Consider the following 26,004-nt stretch of genomic DNA (forward strand, 5'->3'; position numbering starts at 1 on the left):
TTGCATGATTAAATATTTTGTATTTGTAAAGTAATTTAGACCATTCTGCAGAGATCTGTAATAATTTTGACATTAAAAAGTATTTTGATCAATGTCAAAAAAGCCAAATGAAACCCACTGTGATTCAAATGTGGTATACTGATAAAAAGTGAAAACTTTCAAGAGGGTGGAGACTTTTTACAGGCTCTTTATGTACATTCATGAAAACTAAAAATGCAAGGAGGCTGATGCTGCACTCTATTGTTGCACCTCTTTATTTTCTCATTTTAATGCTCACAATAGATCTTAGGAAATCACTAAGTGGAAAGCATTCCTCTTAGCTCTGGAGGGAAGGACAACCGAGTCTAATTGCACACTTGTTTTTCTAACTTTCTCAGATCAATTGGTCAAATGAACACAGGCAAAGCAATTTGCAGCATGAAAATGACATTTGTGTCAGCTTCATTCGATGTAAGCAAAGCAAATCTCTACAGCTTCTTACTGTAACAGCCTCCATTACTGGGTAATGATTTTGGCTCTGCTGCAAAGTTTAGACCATATGAAAAAATGGAAAGACTTGTGGTATATTTTCACTTATTTATTTAGTAATTGCTTTTTATTCTTTTTTGCTTTATGTAAGAGGGTTCAGAAGTGACAAGGAATGGCATTTTCAGACGTGTCACATGGCTAAGTGTGGACACCTGGCTCAAATATGTAGCTGGAAGATAACTGGAGTCAGACCTTCAAGTGTTCCAGCAAGCCTGATATGTCACATGGTGACGGTAGATAGTCAGCCACTATCAGACAGACAGATAGATAGATACAATGACAGACAGACAGACCAACCTACAGACAGACAGACAGATACACTGACAGACAGATGGATACACAGACAGACAGACAGACAGATAGATAGATAGATAGATAGATAGATACACCGACAGACAGATAGATAGACCGACCTACAGACAAACAGACAGATAGATAGGTAAATACACTGACAGACAGACAGACAGACAGATAGAGAGATAGATCTACAGACAGATAGACAGAAAGACAAACAGTCTATTTGTTCCCAGGTGGAATTATGAATTACTAAACAAAGAACTGGCGCACATATAAATGCAGATTTGTTAAAACACACAGAGTAAGACAGCCTGCTGAATTCTGGGTGAGCCTTTGGGCACTGATGGCACAATCCTGGAGTTTGCTGCTGCATTTGTTAACAACCTTGGCTAGTTAGAGATGTTCTAATTTCGTTGAACTTGCTGTGTAAGGCGTAAACAAGATCCTAATTCTGAAGTGGAAAATATTCAAACAAAATAAATAAGAGAACACACAAGTGAGACAAAGCAATTTCTTTTCTTTAAATTATTAATATTTTTGTTCTTCATCTTTACTTACAAAAATGTATGCACTCATTAAAATAATTATAATCATTTTTCTGATATTATTTACATGTGCACAAATCTATACATTTTAAATGTACCTGTTAAGAACAAAATCAGCATTCCGCAATTCTGCATTCATATCATAAAAAATAAGATACAGGCAACAATCAGGTTTAAAGGTTACCCACAATTTTACATCACTACCAAGCTCTATTTATTTGGCCCCTGATTTTTCTGATAAGAAAGTAAACTTCAAAGTGGCAGCTCAGTAATTCACATTATTTTACATCCAGTTAAAGCAAAATGGCAATTTATTTCTTTTTAACAAAAGACTTTAAACAATGAAGGAAAACAAAAATAACACGGAAGAAAACCCCATTACTCATCTGTGTCTGTCTCAGAGACTTAAAGTGTTTCTACAGTTTGCTCCTCCTCTGCCTGCACGGCCTCCTGAACATACACAATAAACTCAGAGGCGTCCTCGCCCTGTGTGTACACAGTGACAGTCTCGATTCCTTCCATGTCATCGGAGGAGACCACTAAATGATGCTCTTCACCCAGTTCTACAGACGCCTGCTGCAAGGCTTCCTGGATCATCACAGCATGATCTGTTTGTTGTTGCTCTTCAGCCACCTGAGTACAACAAATCAAAAATTAAACAAGTTGTCTCTTCCACACACTGTAACTAAATAAATTGACAAAGTTTTTTTTGTTTTTTCCCCAGCTAACATAAACTGTATAAGGCTTCTGTGTTAGACAGAGTACATGAGTAATGCAAGTCTCCTATTAATCCAAGTTACTGGGTAAAAGTAGGCCTGGCACAGTGTAGTAATGCCTTAGAGCAAGGCAATTATTTTGCACAGTACTCTGTGTCAGCCTAATAGTGATGTAAATTATTCAAGATGCACACACTGGGAGCTGTTAAAATGATAATAAAGATCACAGTGAGCACCTCAGCACCAGGATATTATGAATCTCCCAAAAAAGAAACTTCTGAGGAGATGCCTCTGAGCATTAACTAGCAAGGGAGCCACATTGTCCAATATGATGGAGAATAGAAGTCCTGATATAATGAAGAAAAAAAATCCTGTGAACCTGCTCAGACTTAATGAGAGATAACATTACTGCAATGAGAAAAATTAAATTATACAGATCAGCATAATCAATGTAGACCTCAGCATTCACGTCCATCTATTGGAATGTGTGCTGTAATGCATGCAGTAATAAAATGCATTGCTTTTGTCATCCCTACAGGTGGTGCATCAAAAACAAATCTGCTGGAATGACAAATGCAATGCATATGCAAATGCAATCTCTGTTATATGCAATTCTGAAATGTGATTTATAAAAGCATTTTTGTGATGCTTCATCTGTTGGAAGGATAAATTCAGTTAATTTTGTTACCACAAATGTTTGTGATGTGCCATCTGTTGGAATGGCAAAGACACAGCAATTGGATGGACACACAGATACACTTGTCCTTTTATTAAGGTGGACTAGCTGTGCTACTTGTCAAAGACGGGTTGAAATCTAAGTAATCAACGTAGATCTCAGCATTAACTGTTGCAGTGCACCATGTATCGTATATACAGTTTCTCCAGCACATGCCATTTGGTGTGAGATTCATAAAAGCAGTGCTAATGCTTGTGATGTGCCATCTTTTAGAATGACAGAGACATAGCAACTGGATTGAAACAGACATATGGACAAACACTTATCTTTTTATTAAGATGGACTTGTACTATATGTAGGTGGGTGTGTGTGTGTATATATCTATTATATAAAAAAATTTTTGGTCGAGACGTAATCATCTCAAGGAGACACTTTGAAGTCCCACGGAGACTACTTGCACGTCACTCCCTACTTATAAACAATTTCTCAGAGACACTTTAACGTCCCGGGGGACAAGGAAGTGAGAGAAAAGCACAGCTGCTGTACAGGCTTTTAAATGATCGACGCACAGCGCAACATGCAGAACACACAGCGCCGTAGCAGAAGCTGCAAGCCAGCAGCTGATTCGTCTGCATCTCCTTAGTGTGTGTTCAGCCCCCCTACTCCCTTCACAACACGAGTGGCAGAGACGCGAAGTGCCGAGCATGAAGCGTGCCCCTGGAGAGAGGGGTTGGGGGGTGGGCAAGAGAAGCGAGTAGGAGGCAAAGCCCCCTAGTGTATATGTGTATATGTATATTTGTGTGTGTGTATATATATATATATATATATATATATATATATATATATATATATATATACAATATAAAATATTATAGGTTTGGTCTCTTTGTCATGTGATTGCTCGCAAACCACTGGGGTACAACCTTGACCTTGGTCTTAATTGAAGCATATGATGTGATACGTGTTAGTGAAGTAAAAGATTTACATAGTGGTACAGCATCCTTCTATTTTATACACACAAACACACACACACACACACACACATGTTGTCAAGCACGCATGTTACAGGAGCGTGTTGGAGACTGTGCTCATGAGGTAAAATGGGGAACAGATTTGAATGAAACGTCTCTTCATCTTCCAGTCCTAGAGTGGAGGAGAAGCCTCCTGTAAGTCCTGCCCCTTCCAATACGAGATGTCTTGAAGTGAGCTTTATTATCAGAACCACATCTGTTTGAGCTTCACTAGCCCATGGAAGCAACCATTTTTTGAGATCTAAGGGAACAAACCTTTTGGGTTCCTTCCATTTTTTTGGTTTTTGATAAATCTACATTGTTGCTATTAATGGTGTATCTCTGTGAGACCCTAATTCTTTGCTTGCTTGCATGTACAAGGCTATGAAAGTTCAAGTGTTAACACATGCAATTAATTTCACACCACTTGCTATCTAGACTAGTCCGTTTACAATAGATGAGAAAGACGATCGTTGAATTCAATTTTAAACTCCCCCAGACAAAAATACGCCGAACATACTTCATATATTTGACAATAAATTTGAGCTACCACCAATAAGAGGGGAAAATAAGTATGTCCTTCCACTGGCAGTGTAAAGTTTTTTTTTTTTTTTAAGCACCATAGCTCTTTTATTTGTACTCATACTTTTTAAGTTGTCAGTCAGCTCTGTATTTATAAAGTGTCTCAATTCCTTTATGTTGTTTTATGGGGCAGGGTGATGACTGAAGCACTGCATTCTTTAACAACCACTGAAGTGACATGATGCATGAGATATTCAACTTGTAAACTTAAATGATTTTCTTATACTATTATATGGATTTTGTTTTAAGTAGCACAAGCGTTTCTCCATTTCCCGGAGAAAAGAATAGCCACAGGAAAAAATTGCCATTTATAACACTGGGTGAAACATGTTTCACTACAATACAAAATGAAACTGCAACAGATTACTTACTACCTTTGAAGTCGCTAGAGCCAGGCTAGTGTATTAGGCTGTATCAAAAGACACTTTGAAGGCAGAACATTCATGAAAGTAAAGTTTTGCAAGAGTTCAAAGCCTATCCACCTGCCTCAATGAATATTAGAACTACAGTATTTGGCATCTTTTGTCACAGATGGTGATGAATGTGCAAAGCATCCGAGTATTAAGTAACAGCTGAAGTGTTAAACGTTCATGGATTAACTCACTTTTAATTTTCACTGCACAGTGAAAATCTCTTACTTGGCTATAGCCCATGAAATATTCAAGTTAAAAATAATAATAATATAATGTCAAAAAATAAAATGACGGAATGAAGAACAACATGCAAACTCTTATGAAACTTCCTAAAACCCGAGTGATGTCTGTACTGGTGATTTCATCAATCACAAGGGCCTTCTCTGAAGTTGTGCTTGCTTAAAATTCTGACAAATCCACGACTGCTATTTTTCGGCGTTTGAAAGGGAATTTTTAGTCTAAGACACATATCACATAAAATGGTGTCAACTAATAGATGTGACGTGGAAAGAAAAAAACAAACTACATGCACAGCCACACATTCTTTTCTGTATGTTTGTTTTCTGTTTCAGCACATTATGCTTTTCCTGAAATGTTGACTCTATCAAACAGTCCAAATCCAGCATAGCAACATGGATCTTAATTTACAGCCTTTATATTCTTTATTGTACTCAACTGGTAAACAGGGCGGCACTGTGGCGCGGTGGGTAGTGCTGCTGCCTCGCAGTAAGGAGACCCGGGTTCACTTCCCGGCTTTTCCCTGCATGGAGTTTGCAGGTTCTCCCCATGTCTGTGTGGGTTTCCTCCTGGTGCTCCAGTTTCCTTCCACAGTCCAAAGACATGCAGGTTAGGTGCATTGGCAATCCTAAATTGTCCCTAGTGTGTGCTTGGTGTGTGGCTGTGCCCTGCCCATGGATTTGTTCCTGCCTTCAATCAATCAATCAACATTTATTTATATAGCACATATTCATACAAAAAAATGTAGCTCAAAGTGCTTTACAAATTGAATAGAAAAATAGAAGACACAATAAAAAATAAACATAAGTCAACATTAATTAACATAGAATAAAGAAGGTCCGATGGCCAGGGTGGACAGAAAAAAACAAAAAAAAAAACTCCAAAAGCTGGAGAAAAAAAAAAAAATTCTGTAGAGGTTCCAGACCACGAGACCGCCCAGTCTCTCTGTCTTGCGCCCTGTGTTAGGATATAGCGGGTTGGAGAATGACTGACTGACTGACTGACTGGTAAACAGTTTAAATTATACTACACGTTCATTTGTAATGGGTTCCTGCTTTTCAGCCAAGGTTTCCAGGATAAGCTTCGGCCCCTCATGGCCCTGAATTGGATTAAGCAGGTTTGAGAAGGTTTTAGTATGTTACATTTGTAACTTGACCCTAAATGTATTCCTAACTTTTTTGGATGCTTATAAATGTAATGCTTTGGACACCTACTGATAGCATTAAAAAAAAGAGTTGCCCTACTTAATTGGTAATTATGAAATGAGAAGTACATTAATCATACATTATAAATCTTTTCATAAAAGGGCCTTTTAAAAGCATCTTCATGTATTACGAAACAAAAAAGCAGACTGATTGATCACATTTTTCTGTCATTGCCAGTGTTGCAGAGATATAGAGCAAGGTGGCCTACTTTAATTGTGTTGAGAATGGAAGAAGAGCTGTGGATTCAGAAAGTGTTCTGACCCCTTCACTTCTTATCACATTTTGTTATTTGGCAGCAATATGGTAAGTTCATTTAATTCACTTTCCCCACATCAAGCAGCACTGAATAACCCAGAATGACAAAGAAAAAAACAAGGTTTTACAAATTTTATAAAAAATGAAACACTAAAATATTAAATGAGCACAAGTATTCAGACCCTATACTATTACAAATCTGACACTGGTGCATCCCATTCTATTGATCATCGCTGAGATGATTTTACTCCTTGTTTGAAGTCCACCTCTTTCCAATTCAGTTGACTGCACATTATTAGATTACAAGAAGGTCCCACAGTTGAGCAAAAACCAATAAGGTCAAAGGAATTACCTACAGAGCTTAAAGATAGGATTGTGTTGAGGCACAGATCTGGGGAAGGCTACAAATAAAACTCCTGTAGCACTGAAGGTTCCCAAGAGCATAGCTGCCATCATAACGCTTAAATGAAAGAAGTTTGGAACAACCAGGACTCTTTCTAGAGCTGCCCACCCAGCCTAACAGACCAATTATGAAAGGCCTTGGTAAGAGAGGTGCCCAAGAACCCAATGGTTACTCTAAGTTCCAGAGAACCTGTGTGGAGATGGATGGAACTTCCAGAAGGACAAACATCACTTCAGCACTCCATTGATTTTGACTTTATGATAGAGGGGCCAGTAAGAAGCCTCTACTCTGTAAAAGATACATGGAAGCCCACTTGGGAGTTTACTAAAAGGTGCCAAAAGATCTCTAAGACAATGAGGAACAATATTCTCTGGTCCAATTAAACCAATACTAGTGTCATGTGTGGAAGAAACCAGGCACCTTTCATCACATGTGCAATACCATTCCAAAGGTGAAGCATGGTGGTGACAAGCTCATGCCGTGCGGTTGTTTTATAGGAGCAGGGACTGGGAAATTACACAGGGTTGAGTAAAATACAGAGATACGTTAAATGGAATCCTGTTCCAGAATGTTCTGGACCCCAGACTGGGACAAAGTTTCACTTTCCAACCTGACAATGACCCTAAGCACAAAGCAAAGACAAAACAGGAGTGGCTTAGGGACAACCCTGTAGATGTCGTTGAGTTGCCCAGCCAAAGTCTGGATCGGAACCCAACTCAACATTTCTGGAGAGATGAGAAAATATCTGCTCCACGACAGATATTGATCTGCAGTGAAGAATGGCAGAAGATCCCTAAATGCATCTGTGCAACATTTGTTACATTAGACCAAAGAAGACTCCAGGCTGGAATGGCTGAAAAAGGAGCTTCAACTAAGTACTGAGTAAAGGGTCCGAATAAGTGTTGCTTGAAGAGGGAAAAAGTGAATTTAAAAGATTTTAGCACAAGACTGCCTGCAAAATGACAAAATGTAAAAAAGTGAAGAAGTGAATACTCTCTGAATCTAGTGAAGGTGATCCTGTTAAGCAGGAATCCTATTTAAAGGATTAAGTTAACTCTGTTCTCAATGTCTAGAATTTTGTGCCCAGATCACATCCAAACATTTTTGAATGGTAAAACTAATATTTTCCATGTTTTCACCATGTATTAAACACACCTCAATGCTATTTATGAGTGTATAAAAGAAACTTGTAATAAGTTGACAAGTTCTAATATAATAAATAAAGCACAAAGTTAAATAGCTCTAATGTTAGAGACAGAACTGTCTACAGCAGAAATGGAATTTATTCTCTGTGAACGACATTATGGTTTCATTATTAAAACTGCACCTGTGAACAGGCATCCTTCATATAAGTGCTAGTTATTTTCATACCTATATACAAGTCAGGAGAAAGTCAGCTGCATAAAAACATTAACATGCAAAATAGGAAATACTTAGAATACAAACACCTGCAAGATTTTATTCCTTCCCTCCCAAAATTAGCTCATACAAGGCAATAATGAAAACCCACCTGCTCCACTACAGTGACAGTGCCGGGGGCCATGGCAACAACTGATGCAACTGCAGCCTCATGGTTTTCTGCTCCCATTTCAATTATTTGCTGAAGGATATTCACTGCTGTGGGATCCAATCTGTCACCTACAAAGTAAATAAGAATATTCATTACACTCATAGAAGGAATAATATAGAAAGAATATTGCCCTTAAAACACAATCATTAATACAATAGAAGGTAAACAAATAGGATAGCACTATACAGTGCATGTCCCCAAATTAGGCTGTACAACATTTGCTCATCTTAGACAACAGCCTACTGTATTTATACAGCATTTATTGAAGTGAACCTTTCATCACATTTTAAAGTACTGTAGCCTTTTCGACATAAATGATAATGAAACTTTCCCGTTGCATTCTCACAATCACTTAATTAAGAGTCGATCACAGGGGGGCAACAGCCTAACCCTGCAACACTGGGCACAAATCAACTACCAGTCTTCCACAAGGGCACCCAGATCACAAAATGACATGATTCACATTTTTGTCAGTTATTTTAAAACTTCCTCTTCAGAATCACCAGAAAGAAAAGCACTGTTAAAAATACTACATTTTAGATTTTAACATTTGTTTCCTTTTTCGTACTGGTACAAGGGTGAACTTATCTTACTGTATGTAGTGGCACATTTACCAAGAGATATTTTTGCTACTTTGAAATGAGAAAGACTTCACAAGTTTTTATGGGAAGAACTCCTTTCTTCCTTTGTAGTAAGATGCATTTATAAGTAGCTAATTAAAACTGAAAATGTCTGAAAATGAAAGGTTTATTGGGTCATTATTATCACACTAAAATCCAGAACGTGACATTCAAATTCAGAACTCTGTAAATTAACAATAACCAAAAATGCATTTTAAGTTGTTTCAAAAACAGCATGGAAAATTTAATGTGGCTGTTTTATCACTGCACTGCATTCTTCTAAGTTATTCTGCACATAGCCAAGTCATGCCATACTTTGAAAATTAAGCAGTACCGTATATACTTGCGGATAAGTCGGGGCTTGATTTTACTGTATAATTTCTGGTATGTTATAATGTCGCTCGTATAAGTCAAATGCGGTAAACTCACGCTATTGGCACAAGGGATTATGATATGCTAACGCCCACTTGAAAGTGTAACCACAGAGTGTAACACTTTTATTTCTATGAGGGTGTGGCAATGTGCTGTATCAGCGTGTGCTCCTAACCTCTCTCTCTCTCTCTCTCTATTGTGCCTACATGACCACATGGTAACACCCAAACACAGTGAAGCGACGTTTGCACTGACTTGTGTTTTTTGTATCTCACACCCTCATACACCTTTATCGTAAGAGCATCCCTTATCTACAATGGAGCGTTCAATCAGAAGAATATATGAAGCTGGTTTTAAATTAAACAGCGTTGAATTAGCGAAAGAAATTGGTAACTGTCATGCTGCAACTAAATTCGATGTGTCTGAGAAACTGATGTGAGATTAGAGGAGGCAAGGAGATGTTTAAAAAAAAAAAATAAGTGTTGCACTTTTGAACGGGTTTGCAAGTCAGGGTCTGATTTTATAATTGATTTTTCGGGTTTCAAAACCCAACTTATACGTGAGTATATACGGTATTTTGTTTTTAAAAATGAATGTCTATTCTCTGCAAACCACATACAAAACAATTGTGTCACACAGAGACAGCTTACTTAGGGTGGGACGGATTTAATTCTAGATTAACAAAAAACTTATGAGAACAAAAATACCTGTTGACATTTATTTTAGTAATGTAATGTAACTGCTAGGCTGGATTAGGCACTACTGGCCACCCACCCCATTTACTATGCCCACACTTTTAAAACACTTAAATAAGCCAATGTCACATTATGCGACTTTAGTCATTGGGTATGTCAGGCCTGCTGACTGCAGTTGCTGATCTCGTGGCTGGACCATGTCAATTTAAAAAACTGAAAACCTCTGGCCACGTCGAATTAAGTGACCATGTGCCGATCTTCCATCACTTGCCCCTTTTTCTTGACAAAGGGTTAAAACATAATCCAAGTTTAGCCAGAATCTCATTCCCTTCTTCTTTTTTTCCATCAGATTCTGTTTGTGAGGTCCAAAACCCGTGTGTTGCTTAATCCTCATTGCTGAATTATATGCTTTGAACTTCCGGATGAGCATTCATTGGTTATCAGTTGTCACACACCCAGACTCACCTTCCATTACTAAAGACAAAATAAACCAGTGTGATTTTGATTGAGCAGATTTTATTTAAATTCATCCATTTCTCAACCTGCTAACCTATTTCATAGTTGCTCAACCACACTGAATTGTTCATTCTGGCCAATATTTAGCATCATCAATTAACCTAAACTGCATGTCTTTTCACATGGTTGTAATGTGGGAAGACTGGGGTTTAGTCTTAGAGCATCAGGAGCAAGGCAGCAACAGACTTTAGCTAGGACTGTAGTCAGCCACAGGGTACTCTTCATCTCATATACCCTCAAATACTCTCCCTAGGCTAATTTAGAATTACCAGTAAAAGTAACAGAATGTCCATAGGAGAAGAATGGAGAAGCAAAGAAAAATCCAAAGCAAACACACATTTTCAAAATAAGCACATACAAAATAAGCACATACAAAACAGTGACAAAAAGGAAAAGGTAAAATTAAGAACAAAACTAATTAAAGGCCCAGGGAGACAAATATTACAAAATATGAACTATTACATTTTTGCTTAATTGGTATCAGAGGTAATCAAATCATAACTGGTTGTTGTGAAGGAAAACTTACAGACCCATATATCTGCATGCTTAAGTAACTAAGGCTAACGCAAGGTTGCTCGAAGGGTACTTTGAGACTTGCTGTTTGACAAATTGCAACAACCACTACATTACAAAAGGACAACGGCAGCAGGGTTTTAAGCTCCATCCATAAAACACATGGTCTAGATGTGGATCTTTCACACACCTCATCTTTGCTATATGGACAGCAAATAAATTAATTGGCTCAGGCACTTAAGGTATTGGTGAATCTTACTGCAGAAGCAGCCACTGAAATCTCAGCTGAATTGCTTGCACCACAAATTCTGTAAAACCGAATCATTCTTGATATGCTACTGGCCAGATAGAGAGGCACCTGTGGAGGTATTGGGGGCAAGTGTTGCACTTACATTCCAAATGTAAGCTCTGACCTATCCTCTATCTCAGATCACATTTGACATGCTTTAGATGACCTGAACAAACTTCTGTTCTTTAATAGTGAAAGAATTTATTCTGGTTAACTACCTTAAAAAATGCCTAAATGGTTTGAAGGGCTACCCTTTTATTATAGTAGTTAGCAACATGGTTGTTGCATCCTCTACACTTAGAGGAGAACATGGGCCTGAAGGAGGACTTGAACTATCTTTCCTTTTTGCCATATTATGATACCATAGAAGTTGATTAGTTGTTCTAGAAGAACAAAGATGGTGGAATTGTGAGGGAAAACCTGTATATTCATGTTTGTTTTTGCAATTAAGACCACAGCCCAGACTGAGTCACAGTACTTGCATTTTATTGTAATCTATTTTTATATAATGTTATACATGTATAAGCTAAAATCCTGATTATAAAGCACAATGCTCTGTAATGGCGCCTGTTTCTTGTTGTTGGTTTGGAATGATAAACTAGGAATGAACTATCATCGCCATATAAGGAACCATGAATGTTTTTGCTTTCTTTTTATTTGCCAAAACGAGTTGAGACACAAAAATAACTGGATTGGTAAAAAACAAACAAAAAAAAAACTTATTGTTGAATTACAGCATTCTAAACTTTGTCACCTTCTATATACTCCCTCTCCTGATCTCTACACTGCTCCATAGGTATCTTCCATTGATTGAAACAGTGATGGAAGTCTTCTTGCTTGAGGCTCTTCAACAGGCTTGCTGTTTTTGTCTTCAATTCATCCTTTGAAGAAAAATGTGTCCCCTTCAGGTCACTGTAGATTTTCGGAAACAAGTAAAAATCAGAGGGAGCTAAACTGAGCAAATAAGGAGGATGATCGAGGACAGGAATGTTTTTGTCAGTCAAAAACTGCTTTATAGAAAAAGAGAAAATTGGCAAGAAATTTGATGTCGATTCGCTGTTCGATTTTTTCAATTGACATCATCGCGGCAACTCGTGTAGCGATTGTTATGCAAATACCGACTGGGATATTCACAGCATATACCTAGCCGGTTGGTGGTTTGAGAGGGCATGTAGGAGGGGATATAGTTCGATGATTCACATCCGGCCGACCTCCAGATGGTTTTTCAGGAAAGCCCCAAGCCCAGTCTGTTTATTTTTGTGTCTCACCTCGTATATATGGAGTAACCTACAGTAGTTCTGCAAGTCAGAAGACAAAAAAGTGTCACCTGCTTCATGCTTTCCTTCTTCTCCACAGTACTGTGTGGGTTATATAAGATTTTTCCTTAAGATAAGGAACAATAAGGAAGAAGAAATATTAACAGATCCATTGTGAAACTCTGAGTCTCAATAGTTCTACTACATGTTATAATTTCAAGAATCATTCAGATATAAACATTGCTGTTGTAGGGGTTTTGTCCACCATAAGATAGTCCGGAGATAACAGACATGTAGTCGGCTATTAAAGTCAGGATAATATTCCTACTAATTCATTTGAATAAGTAAAAAGTATTACTTGTTAAAGAGTGAGAGAGAGCTAACACTAAGAAGAATAATATATGAGACAAAATCTACAGACTAAATTATACATTATAGACACTCAAACCTGCTCTGACAAAACAGACCAACAGACGTGGTCATCTTAGTTCCCCAGCTCTGTTCTGCTGGTCTGACGTGGCAGAGAGTTTTGTGGACCACAGCAGATATTAACCATTCTGTATATTCTGTAACAAATTCACAGATCTCAAATTTCTCTTACCCATTTAAGATTACTAAAGATACTAAAATTGTTGGATTATACTAAAAAGACATGATTAGCATGATTTCCTAAATACAGCATGCAGCTCTCTGTTGACTGATTACAAACAGAAGTTGACACCCATGTTCAAAATGATACACCTGAAGTACAAGACAATAATAAACAATGTGGGAAACCTCTCTGAACATCAGAGAACAGATGTGTCATTTAGATTAGAAATTCAGCTATGGAAAAGCAATTAAGAATGTCCAAATAAAGACACAAACACAGCATTCTAAACTTTATACTACAATTCAAGAACCTACAGTGTCAAAACACAATTAAAACATAACTGGATAGTCATATGTTGCTTGTTTAACTTAATATGTTTTGGTTACACTTTCCCTACATATGTACATTCTAGGCATTTACAATAGGTTATGGACCCTTGACTCTCAATTTGATTATTTTTGTTTGACATTTTGCTCATGAAAATATTATGATATGGTCAAAATGTTGAGTTTTGAAAAGATATCCAGGTTGTAGTCATGCCTGGATACAATTTGACCACTTTCAGAGCGGTTTCTGTCAGTCTTTGTACACAATAACACAAAAAGAGATCACTCAGTTTGAATGAAATTTGGCTATGCGACTCTTCAATTCCACCCGGGGGAGTAAATGCTAACATTAATTTTATTTTAATTTTTTTTCATTTTATTACTATTTAATTTAATATTGTTTCTTTGTATCAGTATACTGCTGCTGGATTATGTGAATTTCCCCTTGGGATTAATAAAGTATCTATCTATCTATCTATCTATCATAGATATGAACACTGTTAAATGAAAGAAACTTGTTGATTTGGAGCAAAATCACTCTAGTAGATTTTGTTCTACAGAGATAATAATTATACTTTTTTTGTGTACACCTGCCTGCTATGCTTGCAGCTTTAATGAAATGAAACACATTAGATTTTTATAAAATTAAATAATAATAATAAATTTTATTTATATAGTAAAACCATCTTAACATGTGTAACAACTATTTATAGATTTATAATATGCCATATCAGATGTTCAGAATGTTTAAATAAAGATTTTATTTGGGGATATGTGGAGGTGCGATTCCATTTTGTCAGTATCATGGGTACATTTTAAGGCTCTGACAGTGTGCAAATCCATCACAGGAAACAGCTTATCACACCACACCAATTTAGGCACCAACTATAACTTTGGTTCATAATTTTTATCAAAGGTTTTGCTTCCTGAAAATGCTTTGGTGATTATGATAGCCAGTTTCAAGTTGAACACAAATGTAATTTCAGATTGGTTACATCAAAGGAATTTGGAGAAACATGAAATGAATTTGTATTGAACTTAGTGTGTTTAATCACTTAATGATGCTGACACATTGCATTAGCTCAAATGAGCCAAAAATGTTTTGCTTCCGACTTTCACAATGTTTGTCACTGACTTTACCAAGGTTAGCAGGGAAAAAGTCCACATGTGCATGCAGACTATGAATCTTTAGTGACATGTTGCCCTTCATGGTTTTGTAAGCTTGAAGCATGTTGACAACCATCTGGACGTAGTTTGGTACTCATTAATTGTAAAGAAAATTCTCAACATCATCTTTGGATGCTTTCCATGCAATTTCCTTCAACCCCACTAGCAGATCTTCACAGCGCTTGTCATTGATGATGTGTCTGAGTTCAACAAAAATGAGTTCCTAAATCTTGGCATCAGTTACTTGTGGAAACATCGTCTCAAATATTAAAATCCATCGCCTTACTTGTTCACTGCTTTCACAAAATTTTTTAACAGTACAAGTTTTATATAAAGAGGTGGCAGAAATATCTTTGTTGGGTCAGCAAGTGGTTTACGTGGCAAAATATTCTGTCCCGGAACCAAATGCTTATGGAGCTGCCAGTTCTTAATTTAATGAGACTCTTTAGCCTGGCCGTTCCATATCTGAGCTGCATTCCTAGTAACAATGCCACTCTTTATCCACTTGTGGTTGTTGGACTACATATGCATACTTATAATATGAAAGGAATTCATAAAGATAGTTAGTTGCAAAGAAACGGTATGCAAAAGGAAAATTTTAAGGTGCTTTTTGTGATTAGCATGCCACAATCCATAAATTGCAGCAAAACCTGTACAGGAAGGAAAAGCTTCACTGTCTGGTATTATAATAAACCTATTAGAGATGTCGAAGGAAAACTGGAATCCTCAAAGAAAACACCACACAGACACAAAAGGAATGTGCATACTCTACAAAAACATTGACCAAGCTTTTAGTTGGCAGCACTAACCCATAGTGGTACCACCATACCAATAATCCATCCATCCATCATCCAACCCGCTATATCCTAACTACAGGGTCACGGGCCATACCACTAATATATAATTCAATTCAATTAATTATATTCTGAGAAGATGCACACATACTTATTAACACAGCATGCTACACTTTATTAAAAATACCAAATGACATGCAACAGAAATCCAAACGCAATGCTGGACACAAAAACAGGATATCATATTTAAACTACTATATATTGTGACACGTGTGAGTCAGAGGTTCACCTTTTAGAATTATATGAGGTAAGTGATACCACCCTGGGGTGAGAGGGGATGCTGTTGCTAACATTTGTCTCTTTTTACACCCACAGTGACGAGAAAATGTCCAGTGAGGGCAAATGACTCTGCCCCTTCCGATCTGAGTTCTATAAAAGAACAGATGTCCCATAGTAAGGTGTCTGAATCCAAATCCCCAACTGCCAGCTAAATGGAGCTCCTGAGCAATGCCCGCTCTATCAAGTGGTTAATCTAATGCTCATTTTGTTTGAAATTATTTCTGTAGTTTTAAAAGGGGTGATCCTGTTGGCACCCCAACATTTCGACTATATATATATTTTAAGTGCCCAGAAGGACAAATTCTTGCCCAGCTTGGAAGCCATAATGGAAGGATGGCCAGGTTGTGGACACTACCTGGCTGGGATACCTTATAATTTCCGCCCTGCCTGGGATGCTGGAAGAAAGAAAGGACGTATGATAGCTGGAAGTTGGGAGCAGTTTACCTCTCGAACTAATAGGTAGTATTGTTCTTCACAAGTAGTCCCAGTTTGGACACCTGCAGGGCTGAATGAGAATTGGTGTCCAGAAGTGCAGTCCTGTAGGGGTCTCTGGGGGATTTTAGAGGGCGCACTGGGAGAGGACAACCCTGGTTTCCAAATGAACCGGAATGCTTCCAACAAACCACAATGAGCCACTGGAAGTATTTAAAGGAGTTGGGTGGAAGAATGCAAAACTCACTCTAGGGGAAAAGGAGAGCAAGTAAGAGAGAAAGAATATTTGAATATGTATATTGGCTGTCTTAATTGTCTATGAAGAGCTATGTGGCACGAAGCTCCCGTTCCACCACGTCCCAAAGATGCTCTATTGGGTTGAGATCTGGTGACTGTGGGGGCCATTTTAGTACAGTGAACTCATTGTCATGTTCAAGAAACCAATTTGAAATGATTCGAGCTTTGTGACATGGTGCATTATCCTGCTGGAAGTAGCCATCAGAGGATGGGTACATGGTGGTCATGAAGGGATGGACATGGTCAGAAACAATGCTCAGGTAGCCCGTGGCATTTAAACGATGCCCAATTGGCACTAAGGGGCCTAAACTGTGCCAAGAAAACATCCCCCACACCATTACACCACCACCACCAGCCTGCACAGTGGTAACAAGGCATGATGGATCCATGTTCTCATTCTGTTTACGCCAAATTCTGACTCTACCATTTGAATGTGTCAACAGAAATCGAGACTCATCAGACCAGGCAACATTTTTCCAGTCTTCAACTGTCCAATTTTGGTGAGCTCGTGCAAATTGTAGCCTCTTTTTCCTATTTGTAGTGGAGATGAGTGGCACCCGGTGGGGTCTTCTGCTGTTGTAGCCCATCCACCTCAAGGTTGTGCGTGTTGTGGCTTCAGAAATGCTTTGCTGCATACCTCGGTTGTAACGAGTGGTTATTTCAGTCAAAGTTGCTCTTCTATCAGCTTGAATCAGTCGGCCCATTCTCCTCTGATCTCTAGCATCAACAAGGCATTTTCGCCCACAGGACTGCCGCATACTGGATGTTTTTCCTTTTTCACACCATTCTTTGTAAACCCTAGAAATGGTTGTGCGTGAAAATCCCAGTAACTGAGCAGATTGTGAAATACTCAGACCGGCCCGTCTACACACACACACACACACACACACACACACACACACACACACACACACACACACACACAGTGCCCTCTGTAATGTTCCTTGATTTACCTCTCTGCTGCACAGTTTAAAATTACAAATCAAACAATTCAGATGTGATTAAAATGCACATTGCAGACTTTAAATTAAGGGTATTTGCATACATTTTAGTCATATATACTGTATATAAACTGTTTTTTTTGTTAAAAGAAGTATGTTTCTTTCAAGTCTCAGAAATTTTTTAGTTGCCAATACCAGGTCTACTAGGCTATGCTACGCAGCCTAACTACACAATAAATACTGTACATATGACTTCTATATCAGGAATATTCACAACCTGCTACATACCAGGGGAGTCAAATTGGACCGTAGGAGAGAGAAACAGGTTTGTGAATTATTAACAGCATCATGCTAAATTACTGATCTTCCAGCCCTGAAACAAAATTATCAAGGAGCTCCTACAAATAGTATACCAGTGGGAGCTACTGCAAAGACAGAGGGTTTAGGAGGATATAATAAAATATGGTATCACAAGTATGCTTTGTTCGCCTGCAAAGATTTTCAGAATTTGCTGTCAGTTGTCTTATTTTTCCTGTTGTGATCTCAAGGACCACATTTCAAACCTTGAGAAGACAGAATCAGATAGGATTTGCATATTAGGTGTTTCATTTTATGCCTTCAGACAGCTGTATGCTGAAATAACATTTCAGCCTGCTTAGTTTATTTAGAAAAACTACCTCCCACACACTAATGAAAATGTACTAATATAGGTAAGACATGACAAGAACACCAGATATTCTCCTGCAAATCAGGATACAGTATCTTACTAAATTTAGTAAACTAGTAAATAATGCAATGACAGATATTCATCAATGTATAAGTATGTATGTCTTTATTTAGGACATTAGCCAAGAAAAAAATAGAAATGTTAGAATACATTATCCTAAATTTTCTACATTATTCCCGTGATGCTAACATGCTTACCATTTTCTGTGTTATATCTGAGATCTTGCAGAGCTGCCACAGCTGCTTCAGTTCCTTTTAAATCTTCAGATTCCGCAGTATGAAGATATTGGGTAGAGGACTCCTCAACTGCGGATTCTACAACCTGCTAAAATCCAGAATGTCAGATTATAATTTAGAACTCTGCAAATGAACAATTATCGAAAATTCACATTTCTAAAACTGCATTGAAAACATAACGACTGTTTATCACTATATTGCATTCTTATAGGCCATTCTGCACACAGGAAGGTCAAGCAATATTTTGAAAATGAAGGAATTTTTCATTTTAAAAAAATGAACATTCCATTCTCTGCGAGCTGCACAGTACAAGAGGCAATGTTGCTTAGGGTGGGATGAATTTATTTATTAGATTTGTTGATTACTAAAATATTTACATTAACTGTGGCCTTAAACTTTTGAAAAAAAAATACCCTTTATTTGAGATTTATTTTGCTAATATAGTGCAGCTGATAGGGTACCACTGGCCATCCTATTTACTACACCCACTTTAAAAACAGCTAAGATTCTAAATGTTGCTGTATTTTATGCTGTACATACATTTTCTGACTTATTTATTGTTTGCTGTTAATTGTTCTATATAGCTTGTATACTTTTGATATTATAGTGCTGAACTTGCATGTCTCTGGGATGGGTGAACAAGATTGCCTGGAGAAAAACTCAAATGGATATGGGTGAAATGGATTAGGACCAGAGTGCAGTGGGTGACACCTCAGCACCACCCTGTGAGGTTTTTTTACAAAGTCTGGAGTGCCAATCCTGTCCATCAACCACCCAGAGTTTTCCCTGTAAGTTGGAGGACCAGGATGAAGCAATTGAAGGTTAAGGACTTTTCTCAATGGCCCAACGGAGTTGAGTCAGGATTGGAACCAGCAACTTTCCAATTGCCAGCACAGATCCCTAGCCCCAGATTAGCTGGGCCAGAATTTAAAACTTATTCCTCTGGAGCTGTGAAACTGTGCTCTGTCACGAACTTCTTGGTCTGGCTCCTACTTTGCACCCAAACCTATGAAGATTGCTTCAGGCCCCCTGTGACCTTAAAACTGGAAGTAACAGATAAAGTTGTAGACAGATAAACATGCAGCAGTTAAATCAGCAGTTCTGTATGTTCAGGCCATAATGTGTATTTATGCATTATACAATACATATACTGTGCCCACTGCAGCCTCGGCTTTCTATTCCTGGCTTACAGAAGAGAACCTGAAGTGGTCTTCTGCTGTTGTAGCCCATCTGACTCAAAGTTTGACAGGATGTTCATTCCGTGATGCTATTCTGCTCACCATAGTGGTTCCTACTGGTTATTTGAGTTACCAAAGGCTTTCTGTCAACTCAAACCAGTCTGGTTATTCTCTTCTGACCTCTCTCATTAACAAGATGATTCTAACTGCAGAACTACCACTCACTGGATGTTATTTTGCTTTTAGCACCAACTACAGAGACTGTTGTGCATGAAAATCATAGAATATCAGCATCCAAAGAACTACTCAGATCAGCTAATCACGTCACAGTCAAAATGACTAACATCACATTTCTTTCCCATTGTAATATGAAAATTAGTTTCTCCAGCACATTATTAGGCATCCTTGTTGCTATGTTTCATTCATTCATTTTTTAATTTTGTTAAATTGGTATGACATCTTAGACAGACAGACAGACAGACAGACAGACAGAAGAAATTTATCTTGAACAGCAAACAGCACTTGTTATAAAAGGAGTGATATTAAAGGTATCTCATCATACAAAAATCAGATGGAATTTCTTGATTACATTATTCCAGTAAAATTGTCTGTTAAAGCTGCCATGTCTGAATAGCCTGTATTAGTGAGGTAAGGAAAACACAGAGAGCTTAGTTAATTTTATAAGCTTTTAAAAAACAGTATATCTTCCAGGTTAAAAATAGCAAGCGAAGGATGAAATTTTGAAGAATCTAAACACAATAAACCTAGGAATAAAGTTTTACATCCAGTGTTTGTTTGTTTCAGAAGATTATTAAGAAAGTCTATATTGAAAAAATAAATATGGAGTAATAAAATTGCTAGTATAAATTATGTCTTTACTTATTTCTGATAAGAAGTAAATTGAATATGCAATTATAATTTTATTTTGAAAAAACTTTTTTTAGCTTTTTTAATGTTACACATCGTCCACATTTATAGTTCTGCATCAAAAATATATTCTCCAATCTTTATTTTCCTTAGATGGACAAAGGATTTAGTGCACTGCAGATTGGCTGCTCCTAAACAAACAGTTAAAGCAGAATTACTATTAAAATATTTTTAAGAACTCTGAAAAAATGAATCAGGATATATAGGATATTATGATGTCCATCAATAACAACAAATTGATAAATACTGAACTCCATAGTAACAGTAGGGCTTTTCCATTTCATAGACAAATTTTGTTTATAGTCTATGAATATTTACTCCACCTAGCGGAGTAATTGAGTATTGCAGATTTTCCAACTTTAAATTGACAAGATGACATCACTTCACTTTTGATCTGCTTCTACTGGTGAAGAAGGAGAAGAAGCAGAAACACACAGTGGAAATGGGTGTGCCAAGCTGCAGAAACCAGGCCACCCTATTTGTAAAAACCATTTACCACACTCTCTAGGCATTTCCCAGATGCTTTTTGTTAACAAAGTTTTACTACATAGAGTCAAAGTTGTAAGGTAATTTAATTTTAGTTTCATTAAAACTGAATTAACTGAAATGGCAGCTCAAAAATAAGAACTTAAAGTATCTCTGACAGCTGATGCATAGGCTGAGTATTTCAATAAAATAGTTAAACCATGCAGCTTTTTTTTCTTGTACCTTTTTAAATGCAATTATTATATTTTTTCAAATTAAATCAGATTTCTTTTGTCACATACAAATTATACATACAGTACAATATATAGTGAAATGTTTAGTTTCTCCAGTCAAATGACTGTACATTTAAGAAGAAAAGTGAAACAATAACAAAATACACAACTTTATACATATCAAAAATCATTAATAGAATTTTAAATATGTGAAAGTACAGTGATCCCTCGCTATATCGCGCTTCGACTTTCGCGGCTTCACTCCATTGCGGATTTTAAATGTAAGCATATCTAAATATATATCACAGATTTTTCGCTGGATCGCAGATTTCTGCGGACAATAAGTCTTTTAATTTAAAGTACATGCTTCCTCAGTTTGTTTGCCGAGTTGATTTCATACAAGGAACGCTATTGGCGGATGGCTTAAAAGCTACCCAATCTGAGCATGTATTACGTATTAAATAAAACTCCTCAATGATATACGATGTGCTTCCAGAGCACTGGTTGACAGTTTGTTTTCCTCGGTTTCTCTCACTCTCTCTGACATGCTCTGCGCCTGACGGAGGGGGTGTGAGCAGAGGGGCTGTTTGCACAGAGGCTGTTTGCCTAAAAGATACGGACGCTACTCTAAAAAATTCTGAAAGACTACCTTCACATTGCTCCCTTCTTTGCGGCTGTTTTATCGTGGTGCGCATACTTAAAAGCTCAAAAGCACGTATTGATTTTTTGATTGTTTGCTTTTCTGTCATTCTACATTCTATGCTCCTGATGGCTGCTTTGAAGAGAAGATATGTTTGCATTTTTTTAATTGTGAGAAAGAACTGTCATCTCTGTCTTGTCATGAAGCACAGTTTAAACTTTTGATTAAAGGGTGTTATTTCATGTCTAGAGGACTCTAATAATGTTAACAGTGTGGCAGAGTTTACAAGGGCTTAAAATATATAAAAATAACCATACAAACATATGGTTTCTACTTCACGGATTTTCATCTATTGCGGGGCGTTCTGGAACGCAACCCCCGCGATCGAGGAGGGATTATTGTAATAAATTAAAACTAAATACATAACGTAAATAACTTAATGCAAGGGAGTTAACAATAGGGTGTCATGTATTTCTAGACACTTTCCATATTCCAAATGCAGATGGAGTGTGGATAGAGACGACTCCTCCTCTGTCTTCCTGGGGAGAACTTTAGGCGGCCATAGCATTTACCAGATCACAGCACAGACAAGAAGCCATTGTTGGAGTGGCTGATATGTCTGATCATTTTCTTTGCCCTGGTCTGATATTGCTTGGTGTAGATATCCTCGAACTTAGTAAGTGCAGACCTCCTGTGATGCCTTCATCTGACTTTATGACTCCCTGCAGAGCCTTGTCGTCCTGCTGCGTGCTGTTCCCAAACTAGGTGGTAAAACTACTTGTTGGGATACTTTCAGTGGTGGATGTGTCAAAGTTCTTTGGTAATTGAGGCTTTATTTTTGTACTTTACGGTGGTTTCACTGCAAGCACAAAATACTATGGCCTTCAATCGTCTATGTGTGTAGGTATGTATATTTATATATAAATCGAAGGTCTGTGATACAGGAGCAAATGCTGCCTTTATGGATTTCAACTTACAAATATTCTATTATTATATTATTTATATATATATATATATATATATATATATATATATATATATATATATATATATATATAAATACTGATTTAAATAATGCATACAATTTTTTACAAGTCGCTCTACACATCAAAAATTACAAATTATTTTCAAGAAAATGTCCTCTCCGCTGCAGCTATTGTAGTCAGGGCAAAAAACATGTGAAATATTGTAGTCATAAGGTAAATAATTTTGCCATCCTTTGTTCCTTTGTTAAAAGCAGTGAAGAAATATTTCTTTGATATACAATAAGGCAGCTTTATGTAGAGGTCAAATTGTGAAAAAAGATGCATTTTTCATTTTAGCAAAGTTATTTTTTTAGCATTTAAAAGATTTTTTTAAACTGCAGATGAAAATGGCAGCCACTCAGGGTAATCAGCATGCTGATAGAAGTGCATTCTGCTAAAGTGCAGACATATTACTCCTAGACAGAAGAAATGCTCTGTGCATCTTTTTTTTTTAATGTCTACTCTTTGTAGAATCTACTTTACCATCTCTCTGCATTAAGCTTCCTTTCCTTCAAAATTGTGCGTGTATTTTAAACCAATACTGAAATACATAACTGCTTAAATTGTATGCTTTCTTTATGATGCACATATATTCTGGTAGATCTTACATTTGGAAATTCAATATTTTTAGAAACTCTAGCTTAGCAGAAAACAAAGAGAATTCTTTTGGATTAAGACTTTCACCTACACAAACTGTCCTAAGGTGTGATCCGATGAGGAGCATTCATCAGAACAGCATACTATACATAATAGCTTTTCAGAACAACAGGCTTTATCGACAGTATATCCAAATTAATCAAATTGAAACAGGCTTTTCCCTTAATCAAATAGAATGTTCTTATTTATATTTTAAAATATTTCCAAGAAATGTTCAACATTTTTAAAGCAAAAGCATTACATTATAAATCAAAGCATCACTTATATAATGCAAACTGAACTATAGTGACTCATCCTTGAAGATATTTGTAAAATATTAGAATTCATTGTTTTCTGTCAGGAGAATGGTGGTGCCATGGTTTGTGCTGCTGCCTCCCAGCTCCAGAGTTCTGGGTACAAATCCCTGGCATGAGCAAGTGCCAAGACATGGGTTAGGGCAATGCATGACTGGAAAGCAGTGTTGTGTACTGGTTAAGGCCTTGAACTTCAAGCCCTGGGATTACGGGCTCAAATCCTGCTACTGACACTGTGTAACATGAGCAAGGAACTTCATGTCCCTGTGCTCCAATTGGAAAACCAAGAGAAATGTAGCTAATTGTATCATAAATGTTGTAATTCAAGAGGAGGATATGTGTAAATCTACTCTTAAATAATTTCTGCACCTCCCAGGATCATCTGCTAAATATCTGCATGGTTGATAGTATGGCACAGATACAAATTTATACTTGAATATAAACTGGACTTAAAAGGTTACTAGTATAAAAGTCTGGCCCACCAGGCTGGCACCACCAACTGAACCCAAAACAGATAAGCGTGTTCAAGTTCAAGGCACATGAGGTTTATTTTTTCTTTTCCCTTGTGGGAAACGCCTTCCCCGTTCCCTACAAATATAACACAGTTCATGCACAAGCACAGCACAATACAAGTCTCTTTCTTCACTCTTTTCCTTCTCCTCCTTCACTCCCCGGGTCAAGCTTTGTCACTCCTCCTCCTGACTCTGGCTCCCCGAGTAGTGGCTGCTGGCTCCTTTTCTAAGGCACCTGGAAGTGCTCCAGGTGTTTTATTATTTATTGCCAGCAGCACTTCCAGGTATGGTGGAAGAAGTGCCCATAAGCCCCTGCTTCAGCACCCCCTGCACCATACTCTAACTCCCATGAAGCCCTGCGGGAGTCTGAGGCACTGCTGCAAACCAGGGGGGTTGCCATCTAGTGTCCCGGGGAGGTAATTCTCTGGCCACGCTTGCTCCCCCAGTCCTCCCAGCATGGAGGCATCCCAGCCGGGCAAGAGCCCTGCAACAAGTTACTAGGCATTTTAATTAACTACAGTATCTTTTATTGTATAACTTAACATTCTCAGTCAACAGTATCATATTTGCTCTAATCATTTCATTTGAAAGCTTGCATCTGGTTTTTGATATTATAATACCTATAAAAAGTATTCATTCCCATGGACGTATTCAAGTTTCATTTTTATACATAATGAATCCCATTGGAATTAATGTGGTTTCTCTAAGACTGATCAACACGAAATACTCTTCAATGTCAGAGTGAAAACAGACCTCTGCAAAATGGTCTAAATTATTTACCAATATAAGACACAAAATGATCAAATGCATACGTATTCACTGTCTTTATTGTGACACCCCTAAATCCTCACTGGTGTAGCCAGTTAGTTTTAGAAGTCCCAGAATTAGTTCAATGGAAGTAGCCCAGTTTACTGTAGCATAAATGTACCTGAAAGTGGAGAATTCAACTTGTGTTGAGTCAATATGGTGTTCTAACCTACACAATGAAGACAAAAGAACACGCCAAGCAACTCCATGAAGATGTGAGTGAAAAGCACAAGTCTGGGGATGAAGAAAATAAAATAGAGTAGGCAGTCTACAAAAACTGAGTGATTGTGCAAGAAGATGACTAAATCATCACTCGTACAGCCAGTTGGTTTTAGAAGTCACAGAATTACTTTAATGGAGACAACTTGTTTGGGGGTTTCAACTGACTGCAGTATAAATCACCCTGTATATGGAAGATCAAACTTGTGCGGAGTCATTACAGTGGCTTAAACAGCACAAAGAAGACAAAAGAACACTCCAAGGAATTCAGTGAGTAGGTGATTAAAAAGAAAAGTCAGGAGATACATACAAGGAAATATCCAAGACAATCAATATCTCTTGGAATCCAGTCAAATCAATTATTAAGAAATGTAAAGAATACAGCACAGCTGAAAATCTATCCACAGCAGACAAGTGAGAGGGGCCACCAAGACATCTCTAAGAACTCCAAAGTAGTTACAAGCTACAGTAGCTGGACTGAAGAGACTGTGTAAATGGC

The 26,004-nt window shown here is 37.5% G+C and overlaps 1 protein-coding gene across 2 annotated transcripts in view; it reads right to left on the reverse strand.

The window, feature by feature from the left end:
• Positions 1–999: 999 nt before the first annotated feature.
• Positions 1,000–26,004, reverse strand: part of LOC120515570 (zinc finger protein ZFAT-like) — a 188,792-nt gene continuing 163,787 nt past the window's right edge. The window contains exons 14-16 of one of the 2 annotated variants that reach the window (XM_039736664.1): positions 18,511–18,634; positions 8,378–8,505; positions 1,000–2,003 (exon numbers count right to left, since the gene is read on the reverse strand). In XM_039736664.1, coding sequence (XP_039592598.1) covers positions 1,776–2,003; positions 8,378–8,505; positions 18,511–18,634 — 480 coding nt within the window. In that variant the 3' untranslated portion in view covers positions 1,000–1,775. Of the gene's footprint in view, positions 2,004–8,377; positions 8,506–18,510; positions 18,638–26,004 lie in introns of both variants that reach the window. The other variant, XM_039736663.1, reaches the window with a different exon arrangement.

Source organism: Polypterus senegalus, chromosome 15 (assembly GCF_016835505.1).
Source record: "Polypterus senegalus isolate Bchr_013 chromosome 15, ASM1683550v1, whole genome shotgun sequence".
In the NCBI taxonomy this organism is placed as follows: domain Eukaryota; kingdom Metazoa; phylum Chordata; class Cladistia; order Polypteriformes; family Polypteridae; genus Polypterus; species Polypterus senegalus.